The sequence below is a fragment of the Nelusetta ayraudi genome, unplaced genomic scaffold, assembly GCF_046127955.1.
Source record: "Nelusetta ayraudi isolate G7.1 ecotype Tasmania unplaced genomic scaffold, CSIRO-AGI_Nayr_v1 ptg000089l, whole genome shotgun sequence".
Lineage (NCBI taxonomy): Eukaryota > Metazoa > Chordata > Actinopteri > Tetraodontiformes > Monacanthidae > Nelusetta > Nelusetta ayraudi.
The window spans coordinates 2,136,282-2,160,602 of record NW_027466139.1 but is presented as its reverse complement, the minus strand read 5'-3'; the positions used below and the strand labels follow the sequence as shown (position 1 = coordinate 2,160,602).

Here is a 24,321-nt window from a genome sequence, read left to right as displayed (position 1 = left end):
ATATAAAGGATATACCCTCATTAATATATACATACATACATACATGAACCTACATAAACACATGCACAAACCATCTTCCTATCTACACACACACACACACACAGTGTTCTATTCCATCCTCACTGCTGCAGCCGCTGCTAATTTATGCCGTTAACGTGGCAACTGGGAGAACGGCGTCTCAGAGGGCGCCGGTGCTGCTGATCAGCAGCTCCTCAGCCGTGTGCGGGGGAGGAGTCCATGTGGAGGCCGTGAAAGGACTCGCCGGTCCTCTCTGCGGCCTCTAGAGGGCGCTGCTGCTTTGTTTGGGTTTTTTTTTCTCCTCTGCTGGTGCTAATTTGAATTGTTTTGGGGTTTTCATGGCTTTTCCATGTCCCCGTGTCGTCCTCTAGGTGGCGATGGTGCCGGCGGCCCCGCATCCCTTCCCCACGGTGGACGTGCCTGACCACGCCCACTACACCATCGGCTCCGTCATCCTCGCCATCGGCATTACCGGCATCGTGGGCAACTTCCTGGTCATATACGCCTTCTGCAGGTCAGACTCAGAACCGTTTCCAGGGCTGCAGGGAGTCCACAGTCGGGAGGGGAAATGTTTTCACAAACGCAATAAATGCTAGCCAGATCTTCACGGCAGTGCAGTGTTTGCATCGTCGCCTTGCAGCAAGAAGGTGGTAGGTTCGATTCCTGGACTGGGGCCTTTATGTGTGCTAGTCTTGCACGTGAGAGTGCGAATGGTTGTTTGTCTCTATGTGGCCCTCATAAGGTGGCCACTTGTCCAGGGTGTCACCCTGCCGTCACCCTACGACAGCTGGGAGAGGCTCCAGGAAGAAGCGGGCACAGTATCGGAGTATTTGTCATTTTTGTTATATATTTGAGTTCATTCTTATATTTTTAAGGGGTCTTACAGTTCGGGCACAATATGTGATCTATATGGGTCTACCAAGCAGTAGGGGGCAGCACTGAGAAGGGTTCTGATTTTTCCCTCGGTGCCTTAGTGGCCGTTTGATTTGATTCATTTGATTTTTATTTGTGAAGTTTGGATATCAAGGACAAGATCAATTCCAAGGACGAATGGCCACTACAGACAGTTAGAGGGCGTGTCTTCTTAAGTGGGCGGTCCCTCCCATGCCGAGCAGATCACCTGAGGAGTGACGCCCGCCGCCTGTCGGACTCGTATCGATCCGTTGTGGTTCCATGGTGCAGCGCTTTCCATCGATTGACTGGAGCTAAATTTATCCCCCGCGGGGGGGGGCACGCCCACTCAGTGATTTTTCCGGCCGGCCCTCCCTGTCCTCTCCAGCGCAGCCAGTTTCATAGTGCGAGGCAGTGCGCCTCCCTGGGGGCGGGGGGGCGCCGGAGAACTCCAGGGGAGGCACGGCGGGAGAAAAAAGAATCAAAAAGAAGAAAAAGTGTAAACATCTGGTTCGTGAACCACAGGAACCAATAGGATCACCTCCTCGGTTTTGTGCCCACAGGAGCCGCAGCCTGCGGACGCCGGCCAACATGTTCATCATCAACCTGGCCGTCACCGACCTGCTGATGTGCGTCACCCAGTCGCCCATCTTCTTCACAACCAGCATGCACAAGAGGTGGATATTTGGGGAGAAAGGTAGGAGGCCGTGACATCACCTAAATATATACATATATACATATATATACATGTACATATATATGTATATATATGTGTATATATATATATACATATATATATGATTTGATTCTATTTTATTGTTTTCAATATGTATATATATATATATATATATATATATATATATATATGTCTCTCTGTCTCTCTGCCCCACCCCCATCAGGTTGTGAGATCTACGCCTTCTGCGGCGCCCTCTTCGGGATCTGCTCCATGATCACGCTGACAGTGATCGCCGTCGACCGCTACTTTGTCATCACGCGACCTCTGACCTCCATCGGCGTGTTGTCCAGGCGGCGGGCGCTGCTGGTGCTGCTGGCGGCCTGGCTCTACTCACTGGGCTGGAGCCTCCCACCCTTCTTTGGCTGGAGTGAGGGAACGCACACAAGCACACACACGCAGACTCAAAACTCAGGGGTGCAGGGGTTTGTGGGTAATGGAATTTATTGAACTTGTTGAAAACAATAAGATAGAAACAGATCAAGAACAAAAAAAAACAAAAACAAAAAGAACAGGAAATGAACCTCATGTTGAAAAGTGATGGGAAGAAGGTAGAGCCTGCAGTACCTTGTTTGACCACAGTGGGCCAGTGTGGAGCTGCTGTATGATGCTGCTCCCTGCTGCTGTGTCTTGAGGCATACCTGGATGCTACTGACACCCCCCCTGCCCCCCCCAAACACCATCCCCACCGTCCCCTCCACCAGGTGCCTACGTCCCCGAGGGCCTTCTGACTTCCTGTACGTGGGACTACATGACCTTCACGCCGTCGGTGCGAGCCTACACCATGCTGCTCTTCACCTTTGTCTTCTTCCTGCCGCTGCTCGTCATCATCTACTGCTACGTCTTCATCTTCAGGGCCATCCGCTCCACCAACCAGTCAGTCCCGTCACAATAAAACCACCTAGCTTTTTATTCATTTTGTGTATTTATCTATTTATTGGTGAAACTACAAAGAAACTGCCGACAACACGGCACAGTTTCACCGCAGTGAAAGAACAGCGTGTGTGTGTGTGTGTGTGTGTGTGTGTGTGTGTGTGCGCGGTGTCAATAATCAGGAGGGAAAAATAGGTACAAAATACTGTACAACGTTTCTCAAATGCTGGGTGAGACTCCACCAGTTGAGAACCACTGAGTGTGGAACATTTTGATTCAAGTGAAAACTACTCTCACACTGTCTGTGCGTGTGTGTGCGTGCGTGCACAGGGCGGTGGGGAAGGTGCACGGCAGCGTGCACAGTCGTGACTCCTCGCGGAACTTCCAGCGGCTGCAGAACGAGTGGAAGATGGCCAAGATCGCGCTGATCGTCATCCTGCTGTATGTGGTGTCATGGTCGCCGTACTCCAGCGTGGCGCTGACCGCCTTCGCAGGGTACACACACACACACACACACACACACACACACACATGCAACAGCACACGCACACATCTTCACTTCATGCCTCCAGCTGTGATTTAATGTTGATTGAGGTCACATGACCCCGGCAGATCCTACAGCAACAGAGTAAGTAGTCAAACAGGAAGTGACTTTGCTGTCTATTTCCTGCTGCAGCTACGCTGACATGTTGACGCCCTACATGAACTCTGTGCCCGCCGTCATCGCCAAGGCCTCAGCCATCCACAACCCCATCATCTACGCCATCACGCACCCCAAGTACAGGTAAACACACACACACACACACAGGAGGACATTTAGCCTAGCCTAGCATAACCCACCCAGAACCACCTAGAACAACCTAGAACCACCCCTTTAAATAATGCATAAATAAATATACATACATATAGAGTACATAATAAATAAATACAGCTATTTTATTACATGTTTACTATTAATATAATTTCTTCAAGTTCGGCCAGCCGGATTAAAAAGCTTAATGGGCCACATATGGTCCCTGGGCCACAGTTTGCCCACGCCTGCCTGCGCTAGGCTGAGCTGTCGCTGACAGCAGCTGCTTTGAAAGTTGTTATTGTTAGCCCCACTGCTAATGCTAATGGCTCTCGGCCCCAGGCTGGCGTTGGCCAAGTACATCCCGTGCCTGGGTGTGCTCTTGTGCGTGCGCCAGCGCGACCTGCGTTCCTCCAGCAGCAGCTTCGTGTCCACGCGGCGCTCCACCGTCACCAGCCAGACCTCCGACCTCAGCGGACACTTCAGGCACCACCCCAGCGGGAAGTCCCGCCTCTCCTCCGCCTCCGACAGCGAATCGGTGAGCGGCCAATCACCAGATCAACCCCACTGGAGCTGAGATGCCACTGCTGGTGGTGGTAGTGGGGGGCGGAGCCAGAGGACTGATGTGTCTTTGTGTGTGTGTGTGTGTGTGTGTGTGTGTGTGTTTCAGGGGATGACGGACACTGAGGCCGACCTGTCCAGTCTGGGCTCCAGACCCGCCAGCCGCCAGGTGTCATGTGACATCAGCAGGGACACAGCAGAGCTGCCTGACTTCAAACCCTCGTCCAGCTTCAAGATGCGGAACCACGACTCTGGCATCTTTGAGAAGGTCAGTGAAGGGGGGGTAGTACTGTTTGATTAAAAAAACACACTGACCCCCGAATCACATCTATCTATCTATCCATCTATCTATCTAGTATCTATCTATCTATCTGGTATCTACTGTATCTCGTCCCCTCTGTGCTGCTCTGTGCTGCTGTATTTTACAGTGAAAGGTCAATGTGATGTATCGGCTTCAACACTGTTCAGTTCGACCGTCAATCAATCCTTCCAATGAAGTTTTGTTTTTTGTTTTTTTTACACAAAGCGATACTTGAGACACAGTTTGGGGGGACTCATCTTCATTTGTGTTCTGTGTGTCTCTCAGATGTCTTTTGACACGGACATGCCACCAGGGGGCGCCAGAGAGCGAGGCAGCATCACCTCTGTGAGTCCCGACGCTTCCCCACATCCAAGAAAGCAGTTTAGCAACATTTAGCTTGTAGCGCTCAAAATCTAACCTACACATTGTTGGCTGGTTAGCCTGCTAACCTTCTGGCCCGTTAGCCTGCTAACCCATTAGCTTTACTTTACCAATTAGCTTTAATTAAACCAATGAAGTGATAATAATATCCTTCAATGAACACCCTGTCCTGATTGACGCACCAAGATATCAGCAGAGCATTCTGGGATTTGTAGTATTCAGTGGTATACGTGCGTACCAGCAGCCCTAGCCGTCATTTAATATCGGCATCGCAGGCCAAACATAATTAGTCTGCTGTCCAAGTTTGGCCCATGGGCCAGCGTTTCACACCTATGCTCTACAAAGTGAAACTGGTCTGTTAAGAGTCTGCGTTTCCCGCCCGGCAGAGCACCGCCGACGCCGCCGAGGGTCACGTGACCAGAAGCGGTCTGGGCCGGATCCCGAGCATCGTCATCACCTCAGAGTCCAGCCCCTTCCTCCCCATTGGACGAAAAGGCTCCAAGGCGGCCCACCATTCCAGCACGAGGGCGGGGTCTGGCTAGAGCCCCTACCTCCCCTCCCCCCACCAGCCGGACAGCCAATCAGAGCGCTGCTACCACACGCAGACAGGAAGACAACAGTGTTTCCCAGCAATCTATATGAGACCAAGGGGGGAGTGGCCTAAGATCAAAGAACCCACCAATCAAACGGCAGTGTGTGAAATCAGCCTGTCTCCGTTGTTTTATTTAACGACATCAGTCAAGATGGTTGCGGCCACCAGGGGGAGTTTCTTCTTGTGTTCTTGTCGCTTTTACTGCGGCGGTGTCAAACTAAAAACACACAATGGGGCCAAAATGTCAAACTTGAACAGTGAACCTTTTGATATGAACCCCAATAAACCAATTAAGTCATAATAATAATACCCTTCAATAAACGTCCTGACGTCATGTTTGATGCGCCACCATACCCAGCAGAGCATTCTGGGATTTGTAGTATTAGCAGTTCCATGTGCAGGCCAGCAGCTCCAGCAGTGGGTTTTGGTTTGCCCTCGTGGGCCAAATATAATAACACGGCGGGGCCAAATTTGCCCTGCGGGCCAGAGTTTGACACCTATGCTCTACTTTCCAGTCCAGGTGACTTCCTGTCAGACAGGAAGTGGCACTGGGAGAATCTTCCTGTGATCACTGTGTCTCTTTGTATATTTACTTCATGTTTATGTGATTTTTATTCACCCCCCCCCCCCGACTATTTTTCACTTCCTCTTCCTGTTTTTCTAAAGGTCAAAGGTCTCTCGTGTTTTTTGGGTTCTTCTTCTTTGTGACGATTTTGAAGTTTCCTCTCCTTTTGTTAAGTATTTGGGAGCACAGCGATGGTCTGCTGTGTGAAGCGTCGACGCCTGCGGATGCACTTTGACTCCACCCACCTTTGACCTCAGTACTTCCTGTTTGTGCTCATTGACATTTTCTGTTTCTTGTTTTGCTTGAAAGGAGTCAAAGTGAAACGTCGACCAATCAGCTGTCAGAATAAGCATCTGACAACAGTGCGGCCTCTGGGTGTCACTATAACGGCTCTTTGAGAGATTGGTAGTCATGATAAAAAAAACAAAAACAAAACAATTGTTGGATTTTGTAACATGATAAAAATGTTTGCTTTGTGTTTGTGTGTTGTTTTGTTGAACTTGGTATTGAAATCAGTAGTTTGATATTCCTCTCTGTGTCTCTTATATTTTTTCAATAAACTTTATTCGCTCTGCAGTCGAGTCACTTTCACTGTCATATAAACAAACAGCAACACAGTCACAGTAACACGACAGCTGCCAATACACATGATTATATATTTAAAAAAAAACACCATTTATTTATATTTAAAACAAGAAAACCAGCTCGTGTTCAATTGAAATATGTTTTATTAAAGAAATATTAAAATAAATAAATAAATAAATAAAAAATCGTGTGTGTGTGTGTGTGTGTGTGTGTGTGTGTGTGTGTGTGTGTGTGTTCCTCTTTAAAACCAAAGCCGCGCTAATGAAAATCCTCCGTGCCGTCCCCTCGGCTCCTCCTCCAGCCCGCTGCCCGGACTGAGCGCTCCGTCCTCGGGATACCGTAGCAGCTCGTCACCGCCGCCCGGTGCGGGTCCACGGAGCTGCGGGTAACGGCTCACACTGACCCTGTAGGGTCGGTTCCCGCCGTCTTCTTTCCGGTACCCGCGGGCTCACTTGCTTCCGCCCACCAGGCTCATGTTGGATCCCGGGTTAGAAGTGCGTGTGTTTGCTTTGCAGGGTGTGCGCGCGCGCTGGGTTTAATGCCTGGAGCAGCCCTGCCGGGCGGAGCGGGGTGGGGTGGAGTGAGAGCGAGGTCGACGGGCGGAGACTCACTGCGGCCACCTGTGATCGTGAGGCGAACACACACCTGTGCGTGTCCCGTGACGTCATGAGGAGTTTCCAATGGGCTGCTGGTGGTCTGCAGCAGCGCCCCCACTGGTGAGATATAATATATATTTGTATGTATGTATGTATGTCTATATATATATATATATGTATATATATATATATATATACACATATATGTATATATATGTATACATATATACATATATATGTATATATATACACATTATATATGTGTATATATATATATGTATATATATATGTATATATATATATATATGTATATATATATATATATATATATATACATATATATATACATATACATATATATATATATATATATATATATATATATATATGTATATATATATATATATATATATATATATATATATATACATACACATTGGGATAATGTAATGTGACATCTTCGACCAGAGAGACCAACCAAAGTGCTGCATCCATCACTGTATTATATATGGTTGCACTTTATCCATCGTGTGTGTGTGTGTGTGTGTGTGTGTTATTCATTGGTGTGACCTTTAACTTAACAAGCAGCTCAATTAAGAAGCTGTTTCAGGTGACAAAGTATTCACAGCTGACCTGAGGCCAGTTAATTTAGAAGGAGATACACTGTCATCTTAACACACACACACACACACACATACACACATACACTGGCTAGTTTTGCAGTGACTCACATCACAGCCGCTGCAGATTCTATTTTTTCTGTTTAGGTATAAATTTGCGTCCAGCTTGAAATCTATCCTAATATTCCACAGTCTAAACACAGCGCCCCCTGCTGGGGGGAAGCAGCCGTTTTGGCGCCGTGAAAAGGTCACCAGGCTGGTTAAGGATTGATTGGGTTCATCCTGTGAGCCACAGCGTGGAGGAGATTCCTGCATGGGACAAAAGGCAGCTAAACTTAGCGGCTGGTTTTAGAGGCTGGGGCAGATCAGCCTGTCAGCCGTCCAATCAGCAATCAGCAGCCTGTCAGTCAGCAGCCTGCAAGTCTGAGTCAAAGGGTTCAAAGCAGCCAGCCAATCAGCAGCCAGCCAATCAGCAGCCTGTAAGTCTGAGCCGGAGGGGTCAGAGCAGCCAGCCAATCAGCAGCCTCACAGCCGGCCAACCAGCAATCAGCAGCCTGTCAGTCTGCAAGTCTGAGCTGAAGGGTTCAGAGCAGCTGGCCAATCAGCAGCCAGCCAATCAACAGTCGACCAATCAGCAGCCTGTCAGTCAGCATTCAGTCAGTCCCATTGGGCCCAAACAGTATTTTCCCCGTAGACCGCAATACAAAAATAAAGGCCTCCTAAACGCCTGACAGGGCAACATTTCGACTTGAAACGCCGTTTTACAGCAAATCTGTCTGTTGCAGATTTTTCACTCGTGGTTTTTCAAATTATAAAGGCCAGAAATCACTGGCATATACACATATATATCCAAATCTAATTTGGGTTCAGAACACTGTCATCAAGGAAACACATTGTGACAACTCAGCAGTGTGTGTGGGAATGTGTGTGCGTGTGTGTGTGTGGGAATGTGTGTGTGTGTGTGTGTGCGTGCGTGTGTGTGTGTGTGTGTATGTGTGTGTGTGTGTGTGTGTGTGTATCTCACCTGTTCAACTTCTGCCAAAATAAAGTGGTCTGTTCTGACATCCTGACGTCCATCTGTTGGCAGGAAGTTGAGTGACCTGTGTGTGTGTGTGTGTGTGTGTGTGTGTGCGTGTGTGTGTGTGTGTGTGTGTGTGTGTGTGTGTGTCAGGCCCCGCACTCCGTTGACCTTTCCACCAAGAGACTCTTAAAGTGCAACCGTTGATTTGTCTTTATGACGACGGGAGATAACAAGATGTTTCCTGATTGGGTCCGAGGGAAACCCTGTGTGTCCGTGTGTGTGTGTGTGTGTGTGCGCACGCGTGTGTGTGCAATGCGTGCGTGTGTATGTGTGTGTGAGGCTCTCCAGAAGGATCTGCTGGGTCTATATTAACTCTGGTGAATCACGGCGAGCCTGACATACCAGGTGTCCCCTTTCACGCCATATAAGTCCAACCCCCCCATCCGAGCCCAGCCCCTCCCACCTCCCCCTCCCAGCCTCACCCCACCTCACCCCTCCGGGCCCCCCCACAATGCACCAGTGCTCCCGGGGCTATTCTTGGGTGTGCTGGGGGTCTTGAGAGGAGCAGCAGCAGCGGCAGCGGCAGCGGCAGCGGGTCTCTCTCTCTTTCACTCGGCGTTCTCTGGCTCTTTCGCCCTCTTTTCTTTGCTTTTTTTTCCCGCTCGTCTCTTGACTCCGCCCCCTTCGCTCACCTGCGCTGTCTCTGCTTCCAGAGGACGCTCGACGCTGCCGCTCGCCATCACCAGCGTTCCTCCATCCACAAGTGAAGAATGAGCAGCTACTCGGTGTCGCTGCCGGGCCCCGGGCCCTGGGGCTTCAGGCTGCAGGGCGGGAAGGACTTCAACATGCCGCTCACCATCTCCCGGGTAAGAGGCCACGCCCACCACCGCCACCGCCACTGCCGCCTGCTGCTGCTCCACCACCCTCCGTTTTTCCTTCAGCTGAAGTCGGCTCGCTTGATTCCCATTTGAGCCTCTCTGCTTTACAGGTTCTTTTAGTGACTGTGCTGACTGACTGGGTGTTGTGTTGCAGCGCTGTGGTGGTTGTGTGTGTTTGTAGTGTGTAGATGGAATCGAGATATGGCTGGGCAGCACATTTGGCTGGGGGCGCTCCCCAGAGGGGCCACCGGGGAAGGCTGTTAAGCCCCCCCGCATGCCCTCTGGTAGCTCCTAGGCCTCGAAAGGAGGCTGGACGCTGGTTCTTGGGCTCGCTCTTTGTTATCCAGAGACGCGATTGCGACCTTTGACCTTCACTTGATTGCATTTGACATTTTCAGGCGAAAGTCAAAACTTACCGATAAAGTTTCGGCCAAAACGGGGAAACAGCTGGACCGACAGACAGACAGACAGACAGACTTTGGTTCAGTGAGTCTGTTGTCAGCGCAGCTCGCATTAGCATTAGCATTAGCATTAGCTTTTCGCTGATTCAGTGATTCTGCCTGTGAGCAAACACACTTTTTATAAAAGGACACTGGGAGTCCTGTCGGCAGCTGCTCACACGCACACACACATACACACACACACACACACACACACACACACACACACACACACACTGGAACAGGTGTAGTTCACAATGGGTGGCGCCGTATTGATGATGTCATCTGGAGCCAGAAGTCTTTGGATTCAGTATAAGGAAGTGAAGCATCATCCACCTGTCCAATCAGAAGAATCGCTGAGAAGCCTCTTCTCTTTCTTTAAAAAAAAAAAACAACAACATATCGTCCACCAACTCAGTCAGACCTCACGTGCAAAACTGCAGCCTGCCACCAGGGGGCAGGCAGATTTTTCAACGTTAACTGCTGTTGCACTGGCTGGCGATTCCTCCACGATTCCTCCTGAAGATAGTCCCTGGTGGATGCCTCACTTCCTCCAGTTGTCGACAGGAAGCGGCCGAACCCAAGCAGGAAGTCCAGCAGTGTCTCCTGCTCCAATTGGATCCTCAGCCCGTCATTCTGAGAAGCCTCTGCCTGAGGAACTAATCACACGGCTGGATGGAGGAAGATAGAGATGAGTCTCCTGCTTTCTTCTCCTGCTCAGCAGCGACAGCGACCACATGGTCTTTGATCACGTGTTCTCCACCATTTGCTCTTCTGGATCTTCTGGATCTCCAACTTCCGACTGACGTCTCCACAGAGAAGCAGGAAGTAGTTCATCAGGACACGTCGGACCACCACCTCTTCCTCCCGGACCTCCTCGCCCACCTCCTTAAGCCCCACCCTCCTCCTGAAAACTCCTCCGCCACCTCCTGAAGTCCCACTCTCCTACTGAAGCTCCTCCTGAAGCTCCACCCACTCCTCCTGAAGCTCCACTTTCCTTCTGACGCCCCACCCCCTCGCCCAGAAGCTCCTCCGCCTCCTGCTGACATGACTCCCTGCAGTGTTGCAGCTCACTGCTGCAGCTGTTGACAGGCGGGAGGCTGTTTTTAGCTGCAGAAGGACACACACACACACACACACACACACACACACACACATACACACACACCCACACACACACACACACACACTGGTGTGTGTTTCAGGCCTGTCGCCTCCCGATACTCTGCTGGATTGTCTTGACTGTAGGTGACTGTAGTTTATGGACCAAACATCAGCAGCAGCCTTCAAAGTTCAGAATGTTCCAAAAGCTTCAGTCTGTTGACCTCTAGGAGTGGGGACATTGCTGGGGGTTTGGCCCGCCAGGACGAGCTCCAGCGCCCCCTGCTGCACGAGTAAAGTCCTGCTGGTGTCCCAGGTCGTTGAGGTTCCTGCAGCACCTGAGCAGCAGACTGGTGATGGCGAGTTCTAATCCCTGCAGCGCTGCCGCAAATCTGCCTATTAATCCATGAATGGGAGTGGAGGGGGGTACACTGGTGAACACAAAGGTTGTGTGTGTGTGTGTGTGTGTGTGTGTGTGTGTGTGTGTGTGTGTGTGTGTGTGTGTGTGTGTGTGTGTGTGTGTGTGTGTGTGTGTGTGTGTGTGTGTGTGTGGTGTTTGTGGGTCACAGTGAAAGTAGGACACGCAGCACCTGATTGTTGCAGCAAAAACAAACAAATTTGTGGACAGGCAGTGATGTCATTCATGAGTCTCGGAGGAACTTTCCTGTCCGACAACGATGATGAAGAAGATGAAGATGAAGATGAACATCATGATAATGATGATGATGATGATGAAGATGATGATGATGATGATGAAGATGATGAAGGTGAAGATGATAATAAAGATGAGGAGGATGACGATTATGATGATGATGATGATAACTATGATGATGATGATGATGATGATGATGATGACACTGACTTTGACATCACCGCCTCAGAGCCTCGGTTCTGTACGAACAAAAAAAAACCCTTGAGGCTAATGCTAATGCTAATGCTAAACAGCCAGAGTTCAGGACATTAGCGTGTGTGAGAAGACATCTGTATCAACTGCTCTTTTTTCAATGTGAAGGCCTCATTGTGGAGATGATTCTGCACCCCCCCCCCATGTGATTTACTGCTGGGTCACCAAGTCCACAGCACACCTCCGGTTCCACCAGCCGCTGCTAATCTGGATTATCAGACTGGATTAAACCAGATACTGATTGATTGATTGATGTTTGTTTTTTCCTGGAAATTCTCTCTTGATTAAATATCTGAACAATGTTCTATCGGGATGTGACCTGCTGACCCGGTGACACTCCATCAGTCTAACACAGAGGTGGGAAAACTGTTTGACTGGTGGAACCTCGATGGGTTCTAACATTTGACAGAGGGGCCGGAGCCGGACTCTTAAAACACACACACACACACAAAAGGATGAGCTACAGCTATTTTATGACTTACTGACTATCAATATCATTTCTTCAAGTTCAGCAGCTTAATGGGCCGTGTATGGGACCCTGGCCCGTAGTTTGCCCGTGTGTGGTCTGACGGACCTCTCTCTGGTGGGACCCCTGATGCAGATCTCTCCGGGCAGCAAGGCAGCGCAGGCCAACCTGGTGCAGGGTGACATCATCGTGGCCATCGACGGCGTCGGCACCGATGGCATGACCCACTTGGAGGCCCAGAACAAGATCAAGAGCGCCACCTACAACCTGGCCCTCACCATGAGCAAGTAAGATCTGGGGCAGAGGGGGGGGGGCGAGAGGAAGAAGCAAAGTGCTAACGCTAACGCTAACGCTATTGCTGGTGCTGTTGTCTCCTTTCCTGTCCATTGTGTTATTACCGTTACTTCTCCCTCTCTTGCAGGTCCAAGCGTCCCATCCCCATGATGACGCCCAGAATGGACGCCGGCACGATTCCCATGATGCCTCACCAAACGCAGGTGCTTTTTTTTTTTTTTTTTCACCCACAATGCATTGCAGTCTCAGTCATGGGTCTAAAATGGCTCTGAAAAATGACACAGAAAATAATTCCGTTTATACAATATCTCAGATTTAACGGCTCAGTGAACACACACACACACACACACACACACACACACACACACACACACACACACACATTCACCAGCTCCTGACACTGAAGCGTGTTGGTTTCACACAGAGAGTTGGCTCCCCCTTGTGGTTGTAGGCAGACGTACTGGACTTTGAATGTGTTTTTACATCCTAAAGACAAATATCATTTTCCGCCCCGCCCCCCATCTTCCCCACCTGCCCCGCCCCATCCCCCATCGGAAGCCTGAGTCAGTCCAGGTCAATGGCCGCCTGTCGGCCTGCAGCGACCCCTCCAGGCCTGCAGAGGCAGCGGTGAGCCCGGCTCAGAGGAAGCAGTATAACTCGCCCATCAGCCTGTACTCAGAGGAGACCCTGAGGGAGATGGCGCTCCTACAGGCGGGGGGGTAGGTAGCGGCCAGCTGGAAGGAGGCGCAGCGGGGGGGGGGGGGGGGGGGGGCAGAGCTAAAACAGCATCAACCAATCGGCTTTGGATGGAGCTAAAAACCAGTTTAATCAGACCTGTCCGCTGTAGTTTGTAGTCATAGTGTTAGTTTGTAGGAGACCTCAGAGTCAGCCAATCAAATTTGTTTCTACATCTCCACCGGAGGGCAGTGTTGCCATCAGACAGCAGTCTACCGGACAGTCTAAAACAATTGAATGCTAATTCTTCAGCGCCAGTCTATCACCAGAGCTGTCTTTGGTTCCCCGCCCCCTCTGCTGGTCCACTTCCTGTCATGGTCAACTGAGACTTCGGCCCCCATCACATCTGAGCAGAAGAAGGAGCCTGTCAGAACATTCAGCGACGAAAAACATGAAATTATCTGAAGGAACAGATTAACACACACACACACACACACACACACACACACACACACTCACACTCCTCATGGCCTCTTTGTTGAGTTCCTGGATTCTCCCACTGGTTAGTTCATGGTGACCTCTACTGTAACGGTTCCTGTTCTCTGTCTCTCCCTGGTGTTCATCTCTGGGATGGCGGTTGGACAGCAGGTCTACAGCGCACCTCCAAAGTCAGTACCTCCTTCTCTGTTCTGTGTTCTCTCTGTCATTTGGTTCCCTGAAGGCATGGTCTGGTTTGATCTGTTTTGTTCTGGTTTGATCCGTTTTGTTCTGTTTTGTTCTGGTTTGATCTGGTTAGATCGGGTTTGTTCTGGTTTGATCTGGTTTATTCCGCTTGGTTCTGGTTTGATCTGACTAGATCTGGTTTGTTCTGGCTTGATCTGGTTCGAGTTGGTTTATTCTGGTTTGATCTGGTTTGATTTGGTTTGATCTGGTTTGTTCTAGTTTAATTGTTTACCGCTGCTGTTGTGACATTGTTGCTGTTAGCATATTTGTCATTACAAAAATCTTCTTTGTTTCAGACTATTATTGACATTGAGACATTAAATGGATAATGACGTTCACTGCTAGCTAGCAGTGTTAGATGATAGCTGTTAGCTGTTAGCTAATAGCATGCTAATAGTGGAAGTATGCTGTGACAGCAGCATGCTTACATAATGAAGACCAATGTTCATAATGTAAGCCAATGTTTATCAGCGCTAGCCGTACTTGTCAGCATGTTTGCACGTTTGCTCGACCTCAGCTCTGATTGGCTGTGCATGCTTCCTGGATCGCTGTGGAGGCGGAGCCTTTGTGAGTGAGTCTGAGCCCATCCATTGGTCCGGCTGCCCTAGACTTCGCCCCCTCTACCCCACAGGCCAATCGAGGTGAAGGGCCCCGGCGGTAAAGCCACCATCATCCACGCCCAGTACAACACGCCCATCAGCATGTACTCGCAGGACGCCATCATGGACGTCATCGCAGGACAGACGCAGGGGAAGGGGCCGGAGGCCGGGTAGGCTCTGCCCACTGATCAGCTCTGCCCTAAATCCCTCCCCCTTTCTCCCTGTCCCCCCTCTACCCACCTCCATACTTGTCTTCCCGCCAAGCCATCATGTGACTCTGTGTCATGTGACTCCTTGTCATGTCAGTGATTGTCATGTGACTCCATGGATGTGTTATAAGAACTGGATACCGGACTGGCAATATGGCGGCACGCCAATCTTTCCCCAGTGGCCACTCGAGGTACTGCAGCCAAGAAATCCAATGACCCAAAGAGCATTTTTCCCATAGACTGCGATACAAAAATGAACGTCTTTAAAACGGCTGACAGGACGACTGTGACCTGAAACACGATTCATAGCAAATCTTTCTATTGCAGATTTTTCAGTTAAGTCGATAAAGACCAGAAAACGTGTCTGCAAGTGACGTTCACAAGGATAGTTCTGATTGGCCAAATAGATCATGTGAATTACAGAGACATGATAGGAAGTGACACTACTGCACATGCTCTATGGGCCCATTAATGCAAGAGTCAAACACTTTTTTGGCGTCTGCGCTGGGGAGCAATTTGTGAATGAATGGGAGCCATCTTGGAATCTTGGGGCATGTGTGTCATGTGACTCCTTGTGTCATGTGATCAGATAAATGTTGGTCCTTTCTTCACTTCCTGTGTTGAGCTACTAGTTGGGCTGAGTGAGGTTTGGTTATGCCAGGAGGGAGCACTGCAGGTTCTGTGTGTGTGTGTGTGTGTGTGTGTGTGTGTGTGTGTGTGTGTGTGTGTGTGTGTGTGTGCGCGTGCGTGTGTGTGCATACGTGCGTGCGTACGAGCGTGCGTTTGTTCAGTTATGGTCTGTGTACACCAAACAGTCTCCTCATCCACTCCACACACACACACTGATTGGCCTCCGGCAGGTGTCATGTGACCACCAATCACACACAACCAGACCAGTGTGTGTGACCACTGGGTTGAACCGGTCCAGCTGAATGTTCTGAACTTCCTCCTTCTTCTGGCCGCTCTCCTCTCACCTCAACCAAACCGCACCTCCTCACCTCTGACCATGCCCACTTCCTGCTGCTCAACCAGTAGAAACGTCAGATTTCACCCTCGGTGTTCAACTTGTTCTGCTGCGGCTGGCGCCCCCCTGTGTGTGGTTGCAGTACTGTCCCAGTTAGAGAGGCAGACAGCTCCTCCCCCGTCTATCAGGCTGTCCAGAACGCCGACAGGGAAGCGGAACTGGCCGATAGGGGGCGACGCAGCGTCAACATGCAGTCCAAGACGTTCCGGGTCCTGGCCCACGTGACTGGAACCGAGACCGGTAAGACCCAGTTGCTGGTCCTCAGCTGGTTTCAACCTGATGAAACTATAGACCCTTCTTCTTGTTTGCTTAGCATGCTAACACCCTAAGGTCAGCAAAAAGACCTAGAAGGGGTGTGATGGAGGTGACTGACTTCCTGCTGCCTTTCCTGTCCCTTCCAGGTCCAGAAGAGCAGCTGCGGGAGGAGGAGGTGGAGGAGGAGGAGGAGGAGGAAGAGGTGCTGAGACGGAGCAGGTAGGCATCAGAAGCTCCGCCCCCCCTGGAGCTGCTGAAGGCCCCCCGAACCTCTCCTCCAGCCCCATCCCCTCACTGGCTCCTCACCTGTGCACACAAAAGCCCACTCCACCCTACACCACCCCACCACCCCCACCTCCACCCACCCCACCCCACCCAGCGGTCTGAGCTCAGGCCATCTAGAGATGGAGACACCAGTAAGACCAGTGAGAGAGAGAGAGAGAGAGAGAGAGAGAGAGAGAGAGAGAGAGCTGGAGGACGATCAAGAAGAACAGGGATGTAGGAGACCATGGACCAGATCCTCTGCAACGCCTGGACACGCAGGACACACATTGACTCTCGTTGTTATTGTGAAAATACATGATGACTCTCACCAGTTGGGGGCGCTGGAGGACAGACCAGCCTCCTTCTGGAGCAGTGGGACGATGATAATAATAATATGTGGTTGTGTGTGTGTGTGTGTGGGTGTGTGTGTGTGTGGGTGTGTGTGTGTGTGTGTGTGTGTGTGTGTGTGTGTGTGTGTGTGACTGTCCCTCCTCCACTCTGTGTGATGGATGAAGCTCTCTGTGCACTTATTTAATCATCCCTCCATTAGGCTGCATCGATCGGTGTGTGTGTGTGCACGTGTGTGTGTGTGCACGTGTGTGTGTGTGTGTGTGTGTGTGTGTGTGTGTGTGTGTGTGTGTGTGTGTGTGTGCGTGTGCGTGACCTGCAGTGAATCACTGGCAGCAGAATGTTCAGGGTTTTTTCCTCCTTTTCCAGGACTATGAGTTTTTTTCCCCCGCAACTCTGTCTCAGACAGGAAGCACACAACACACAAAACATGGTTTTAATTTACACAAGTTGCACTACAACACACACACACACAGCAGCAGCCTCAGCAAACACAGCACTAATAACGCTGCAGCTCCTTAACTGCCCCCTTCATTGGAGTGTGTGTGTGTGTGTGTGTGTGTGTGTGTGTGCGTGTGTGCGCGTGTGTGTGTCCCACCTGCTCACATCACCTCTCTTACTGCCTCTAACTCCTCTGCGCTGCTGCAGCTGTGCCGAGCTGGCTGCTGGCTCCGCCCCCACTGCTCCGCCCGCTGCTCTGCCCACCATGCTGCCCGGTGACTCCGAACCTATTTCATCCGGCCCCACCCCCAGCAGGTAATCCATGTTATTCAGCCACGGGTGGCGCTCAGCTCACTCACCAGCTCGTCAGGCGCAGTTAGCCGCCAAAAGCTCACAACTGTGTTCCAACCACTAACTGCAGCCGGCCACCAGGGGGCAGCCTACAGGCTTTGGCTTTAACTTTAAATCTCATGTTAAGAAAAAGGACCATTGACTTCATGACTCATTAAACATAAAAGACATAAAGTAAATAAATAAAAAATATTAAATATTTATTTTATCATCTTATTTTTGTCCCTCCTCCCCCCTGTAGGTGTGATTGTGTAATATTTGTTTGTTGTGAGCTTCTCGATGTTTGGTCTCCGCCTCTTCCAGAGGCCAGTTTCAGATTTTTCTCTCTGTGCTCGGTTCCTTGAGTCTGTCGTCATGGAAACCTCAATATGCAATAGCACCAGCGGCCAGCAGGGGGCACCGCTGCGCTGCCCAGCTGGTCATGTGGCCTGCTGTTGTTGTGTCTCTACAGCCTGAAGCGACTCTCGGCCTCTGGCTACGGCCTCCAGCACAAGGCTGCCCTCCACAGGTATCCACAGGAAGTGGACCATGAGCAGCTTCCTGTTGGCTCTGCCACCGCCCAGCAGCCATTTTAACCCCTCCCACAAACAGGAAGTTGAGTCCAGGCTTTAGTACGGGATGGTGATGTCACTCCATACTGGATCCTGACTCCGGATTCAAAGGATTCAAACCCTTGACTCATCTAACTTCTGCACTAACCGCCGGTGGCCACACGGTGGCACTCTGGTTAACCTCACTAACACTGGTTCAGGGGTGGACAAACTTTAACTCTATTTATATCATTTCTTCAAGTTCAAGGCCAGATTAAAAAGCTTAATTGGCCGCATATGGCCCGCGGGCCATAGTTTGCCCATGCTTGCTCTAGTTGAAAGTTCACCAGCTGGGAGTGAAACCTGCTTCCTCTTCTTCTTCCGCAGCCACTTCGCCCCCCCGCCACAAGCCCCGCCTCCCCAGTACTACCAGCCAGTCCCGCAGCAGTACCAGCAGGCCCCGCCCATGCAACAGTACCAGCAGGCCCCACCCATGCAACAGTTCCAGCAGGCCCCGCCCATGCAACAGTTCCAGCAGGCCCCACCCATGCAACAGTTCCCACCCACGCAGCAGAGCTCCATCCAGATCCCGGTCGGCTCCGCCCCACCCAAGGTGGTCAGCACCGCCTGTATCTACCCCTCCCAGCCAGGTGAGAACCGCTAACCGAATATGTTGAAAAAAATCTGAGGCCGTCTGTCATTTTGACAGGTTGCAATTCACCCCCTTGACCACTTGGTGGCAATAAGCATAATATAACGTTCCCTTCCGACAGACAGAAGTCAAGATAGCTTCTCTGCATCAGCGGCGCTCCCTCTCACTTCCGCACTCTCACACACCCACACCTGACCTCAGCCAATCACAAGCGTGTTGCCTTCACTGGACAACGGTCACCAACACCATTAACATCAAATAAACACAGAGCAGAGCAGAACACAAGAGAACACAGTTGATGCACGACCTCGGTGGCTTCACTCAGAAGAAAACATTCCGGCCAGATGAGCGTCAGAAGTTTCTTTAAAAAGCCCATTTCGATGATGCGCTAGCAGGCACATGATTCAAATCCATGGGGACCAGGAAGAAGGTGTGAAACGGTGCAATTAAAACTCAATCTTAGAGTGACTTCGTCGACGTATAACATCACGAAATACTTGAGATCATAGAAAAGCCTATGTTCATGTGGGAGTTCTGCGCTAGTGAAAGATTTCACCATCCTTATCATGATTAGGATATACTAGATTTAGCTAAGGTTTACGTGAAAGTTTCCCAGAATGTATCACAGAATATATCCATCTTGTTAATTGTTGAGTATAAGTGACAGGTGTTCATGGATCATGATGAAAGATTTGCAATCGTTCAAAATGACCGGGAACAACAAAGTCTAGCACGACCTCTGCTCTCCACCTCATCTCTTTAGCTCCGGTCCCTGGTCCTGCACCTGCACCTGCACCTGCACCGGCTCCGGCTCCTGCAATGCCTCAGCCCCGTCCTCCAGCAGCAGCCCCGCCCCCATCTGCCCCCTCCCCCTCCAACCGACCCCCCTGGGTGGCTGACCCCAACTTTGCGGGCAAGTTTGACCCCGGCAAGACCACCACCACCAGTTCCAAGGTGGTGCCGCTGCCCCAGGCTGCACCCCCTCCGCCCATGTACGTCCCCAACCCCTCCCCCGCCGCCCCTCCAGCACCCAGCCCCGCCCCCATGACCCCCTTCTCCCCAGTGGCGAGGGGCGTGGCCCAGAGGGCAGAGAGGTTCGCGGCCAGCAGCCGCACGCCACTGTGTGGAGCCTGCAACAGTGTCATCAGGTGAGTCCCACGACCCCTCACCCCTGACCCTGATCCCTGACCCTAGCCCTTGCCCTAACCCTGATACTGATCCCTGACTCCTGACCCTGAACCTAACCCTCACCCTCACGCTGACCCTGATCCTCTGCCTGACCCCAACACAGACCCTCACCCTGACCTTGACCCAGACCACGACCCTGACCGCGATCCCTCACCCTGACCGGGGCCCTGACCCTCACCCTGACCCTGATTCTCATCCTGACCTTAACCCTGAGTCTGACCCTGAGCCTGACCCCAATCCTCACCCTGACCCTGATCCTTTACCCCGAGTTCGACCCTGACCCAGACCCCAATCCTCACCCTGACCCTGATTCTCATCCTGACCTTAACCCTGAGCCTGAGCCTGACCCTTACCCTGACCCCTGACCTCCTGCTCCCCAGGGGTCCCTTCCTGGTGGCTCTGGGCCGCTCGTGGCACCCGGAGGAGTTCAACTGCCACTACTGCCACACCTCATTGGCTGACATTAGCTTCGTGGAGGAGCAGAACAGTGTCTACTGCGAGAACTGCTATGAGGAGTTCTTCGCCCCCACTTGTGCCCGCTGCAACTCCAAGGTCATGGGGGTGAGGAGTGCACCTGGACACACCTTATCACACCTGATCCCACCTGTACACACCGCTACACCCTGTTACACAACTGGAATTACACCTCTACACACCTCTACACCCATTACATACCCGTAAATACATCTGTACACACATATTCACACCTGAACACACCTTTAAATACACCTGTATATACCTGTACACAACTGAACACACCTCTACACCTTGTTACACACCTAAACACACCTCTACAAACCTGTGCACACCTGTACACACCTGTACACAGCTCTATACCTGGTACACACCTGTAAATACTGTAAACCTGTGCACACCTGTCCACACCTCTACACCTCTACACCCGGTATACACCTGTAAATAAACCTCTACACCTCATTTACACACCTGTAAATACATCTGCATACGAACACACCTGTACACACCTTTGCTGTCTACCTGTTCACTACAGACGATCAGCTGTTGCCCGCAGGTGTGTCGACTTTATTCTCACTCCCACTGTGTGTGTTGTGTGATGTGTGATGTGCGTGAGACAGGAAGTGATGCACGCTCTGCGCCAGACGTGGCACACCACCTGCTTTGTGTGCGCCGCCTGCGGGAAGCCGTTTGGCAACAGCCTCTTCCACATGGAGGACGGAGAGCCGTACTGCGAGAAAGGTAAGTGGGAGGATGTTGCCCGGCCCTCGCTGACCTCCGGGGTCAGAGGTCAAACGGACTGTAACCTCTCAATGTCTGTCCATCAGATTACGTGGCCCTGTTCAGTACCAAGTGTCACGGCTGCGACTTCCCGGTGGAGGCTGGAGACAAGTTCATTGAGGCGCTGGGCCACACCTGGCACGACACCTGCTTCGTCTGCGCGGTAAGAAGAAGAAGAGGATGAGGAAGAATGCCTTTATTTATTCCACAGTGGGGAAACTTGCATAGTTACAGCAGCAAAGAGAGAAGAATTAATATAAAGAGTGCATAGAGTGATTTCAAACATAAATCATACATATGTGTATATATATATATATATATATATATATATATATATATACCAATCATTTACATATCTAAATAAGTGTTTATAAAAATATGTTTTCATAAATAAGTGTTTTATTTCGCTTGTACTGAAATATTGAGGTTTAGGACTGTTTAGGAATGTGTTAACCATTGTTGTGTGTGTGTGTGTGTGTGTGTGTGTGATCCCAGGTGTGCCACATCAACCTGGAGGGCCAGCCCTTCTACTCCAAGAAGGACAAACCTCTGTGCAAGAAACACGCTCACGCCATCAACGTGTAGCTCGCCGCTGCCGCCATGCGGAAGCTCCGCCCACTTTGGTTTCACACTTCTCTTTGTTTGCGCGTGAATCAGAAGAAGAAGAAAAAGAAGAAGAAGAAGAAGAAGAAGCAACTGGTGCTGCTGCTGCCACCTGACCACTCATGTTGGGTTTTTTTTTAACTTCCTATTTGTTCAGTGTGACTCTGTGCTTCCACCTGGTGGAGGCCTGGATCACCAAACACAGTAACTATCTCACAGTTAGATGTTAATGACTGAATACATGTTAACGCTGCAGGCACATGATTTATTTACTAACATTTCAGATGATTGAGGACACACACGCACACAATCACACACAAACACACACACACCTGCCGCTCAGTCTCACTCTGTCCCGGCTCTTTGACCTGATCATGTGACCTGAGCAGTCAGACTAAAGAGCATCATCCTATTGCTCAGGTGGTGCTATGTGGGTCACATGATCACCAGGCGTCCACAGGTCATAAGGTCACTGCTGTTTGTTGCTCTTTGGAATCACCGGCTTTGTTTCTTTTTTCATCCTCCAAATTCTTCCACACCTCACATTTATTTATTCTGTCGCTGTTCAGGTGTTTATTCACATTTATTTAAAAAATAAATAAATGTTGTAGTTAAAAAAAACAACTCACGAAAGTTCCTGTTCACGTTGGCACGGGTCCTCACAGCGCCCACATCAATGTGTTTGTCCACTTTGATGGAAAAACTCCAAAAGGCGTCAGGCACATAAAATGACAGGAAACCACATCTGGACACTTTTGTTGTTGCTGTTCATGTGAAATTTTGGCTTTTTTTATTTTTTATTTTTTTAATTCTTTTTTTTATTTTTGCCCCATCTGCTGAGCTGTTGTTCAGCATCTGGCCACCAGGGGGCGGACGGGGCGATCAAGGTGTCGCTGCCGCCGTCTATTGGATAACAGCCCGTGAATTAACCCTTGCAGAGAGACACACGTGATTCTGAAACGTTGTGTACTTTGAAAGTGTATCACAGGAAGTGAGGATGCCTTTGTGTGCGTGTGTCAGGAGTGTTTCCACTTTTAATCCCGGAAGTGTTTTCAAGCCGCCACTTCTCATCTCATTGTGTATTTTCTACCGTTGTGTGTTTCAGAGAGTGAATGTGTGCACACAGAAGGTTGTTTGTTTGTTTGTTTTTTTCTTGGTCACTGTGTGCCACCGCATGTAGAGGGGTTGCGACGTCGCAGTCGTCACAGGTGACCGTGCGATCACGTGATCACGAGTGGCGTACTGGCCGCGACGGCCCCCGCCCCTCCGTGTTTGTTGAAGAGGTTTTTAGCGCGTAGCCACGGATGTCTGTGCCGCATAAATGAATAAAGTTGACATTGCTGAAGAGTGCCTGTCGTTGAAAAATTTTGGAAAGTCACACAAATAAACACACACACACACACACACACACACACATGCATTTGTAATTATAACAATGATGGTGTCGTATGTCTATGAAGGTTAATGGAAAGTAAATGGATTTCTTGAAGGCGATCTTGAAGACCGCTTCGCCTTTCACTCGAACGACTTCTTCAGTTCTGAAATTTGAAAAAAAAAAAAAAAAAAAAAAAAGGTCGGAGAGCCCCATATTCATGTCCCGTCAGCAGGGGGCGAATGGGTCGCTCTCCCGAAGGCCAAGATTGAAATCACAGAGATTAGACGAGATGACAGAGCTCTCACTCTGTCGTGTTGGTGGACAGCAAAAACAACAACTTTACTAACTTCACTTCATTGAGTTAGTTAAACCCTCTTATGACACAAATTATACAAAGGCCGCCTGGACATATTTTCATTTTATGGATGTAGAATTGTAAACCAAAAAATGCAATGAGTCAATGTTTCAGCCCATTATTTCAGGATAACCTCAACTTTGAGTATCTGGTAGTTATTGAACTTCATTGTGTGTTTATGACATGTATTAATATTTAAAAGGGGAAGAAGAACAAAAAACAGATTGTTTTTTCAAGTTAACAATGTTACAGGAACTCTGAATTTACATGAACAAAGAAATTGAAATAAAGAAATTGAGCGTTTAACTATTTTAGATGTGCACCAAAAATAGCAAGTCATGGACTTTAAGTTAAATGCCAACTTGGTGACTGAGAAAAGGAGATGTTCATCTACTCTTCTCAAATCTGATGGCTATATATGTTACATGTGTTTATTTTTGTATTCAGGCGACAGACACAGTGGTGCAGTGTTCGTACTGTTGCATCATAAGCAAGAAGGTTGTGGGTCCAACCCCCGGCCAGGGGGCCTTTCTGTGTGGAGTTTTGCATGTTCTCCCTGTGTCTGCGTGGGCATGTCAGATGAATTGGGAACTCGAAATTGTCCATAGGTGTGTGTTTGTGAGTTTGAATGGTCGTATGTCGGTCTTTCTATGTTGCCTTGTGATGAACAGGGCGACCTGTCCAGGGTGTAACTCTCCTTTCGAACCCCTGACAGCTGTGGCAGGCTCCAGCAGAGTCCCGCCAACCCTGTGAGTGCAGCAGAAACCGGGCATAGAAGACGGATGGATGGATTTTTGTATTCGGTGGAGCCACGCACATGCACATACGCACTGCGGCTGCGTCAACGAGCCGCCGCCGCATCGGA

General features: G+C 50.0%; 2 protein-coding genes across 7 annotated transcripts; both read left to right on the top strand.

The window, feature by feature from the left end:
- The first annotated feature begins 394 nt into the window (after window positions 1–394).
- Window positions 395–6,281, top strand: opn4a (opsin 4a (melanopsin)). The gene is made up of 10 exons (XM_076046202.1): window positions 395–532; window positions 1,473–1,606; window positions 1,809–2,012; window positions 2,347–2,518; window positions 2,846–3,010; window positions 3,192–3,299; window positions 3,648–3,843; window positions 3,976–4,134; window positions 4,453–4,512; window positions 4,935–6,281. Exons 1-10 carry the CDS (start codon window positions 396–398, stop codon window positions 5,088–5,090), a joined length of 1,491 nt encoding a protein of 496 aa, XP_075902317.1. The 5' UTR covers window position 395; the 3' UTR covers window positions 5,091–6,281.
- Window positions 6,282–9,075: 2,794 nt separating this feature from the next.
- Window positions 9,076–23,073, top strand: ldb3a (LIM domain binding 3a). Of its 6 annotated transcripts, none has more exons than XM_076046158.1 (13): window positions 9,076–9,393; window positions 12,452–12,603; window positions 12,738–12,813; window positions 13,934–13,953; window positions 14,640–14,777; window positions 15,923–16,080; window positions 16,242–16,314; window positions 18,417–18,679; window positions 19,445–19,829; window positions 20,250–20,430; window positions 20,964–21,084; window positions 21,171–21,286; window positions 21,619–23,073. In XM_076046158.1, the coding sequence occupies exons 1-13, from the start codon at window positions 9,298–9,300 to the stop codon at window positions 21,706–21,708; spliced, it is 1,869 nt and encodes a 622-aa protein (XP_075902273.1). In that variant the 5' UTR covers window positions 9,076–9,297; the 3' UTR covers window positions 21,709–23,073. The 6 variants fall into 6 exon arrangements, with proteins under 6 accessions (XP_075902273.1, XP_075902272.1, XP_075902270.1 ...); XM_076046157.1 differs by having other exon boundaries at window positions 13,931–13,953; XM_076046155.1 differs by lacking the exon at window positions 13,934–13,953 and having other exon boundaries at window positions 9,077–9,393; window positions 14,617–14,777.
- Window positions 23,074–24,321: the final 1,248 nt, after the last annotated feature.

Excerpts from the sequence above, each read along its gene's own strand:
- opn4a (XM_076046202.1), top strand. The coding sequence starts at position 396 with ATGGTGCCGGCGGCCCCGCATCCCTTCCCCACGGTGGACGTGCCTGAC. Across the intron at positions 533-1,472 it reads GTCATATACGCCTTCTGCAG|GAGCCGCAGCCTGCGGACGC; the intron begins GTCAGACTCAGA and ends TTGTGCCCACAG. Across the intron at positions 2,519-2,845 it reads GCCATCCGCTCCACCAACCA|GGCGGTGGGGAAGGTGCACG; the intron begins GTCAGTCCCGTC and ends GTGCGTGCACAG.
- ldb3a (XM_076046157.1), top strand. The coding sequence starts at position 9,298 with ATGAGCAGCTACTCGGTGTCGCTGCCGGGCCCCGGGCCCTGGGGCTTC. Across the intron at positions 21,085-21,170 it reads AGAGCCGTACTGCGAGAAAG|ATTACGTGGCCCTGTTCAGT; the intron begins GTAAGTGGGAGG and ends TCTGTCCATCAG. Across the intron at positions 21,287-21,618 it reads ACACCTGCTTCGTCTGCGCG|GTGTGCCACATCAACCTGGA; the intron begins GTAAGAAGAAGA and ends GTGTGATCCCAG.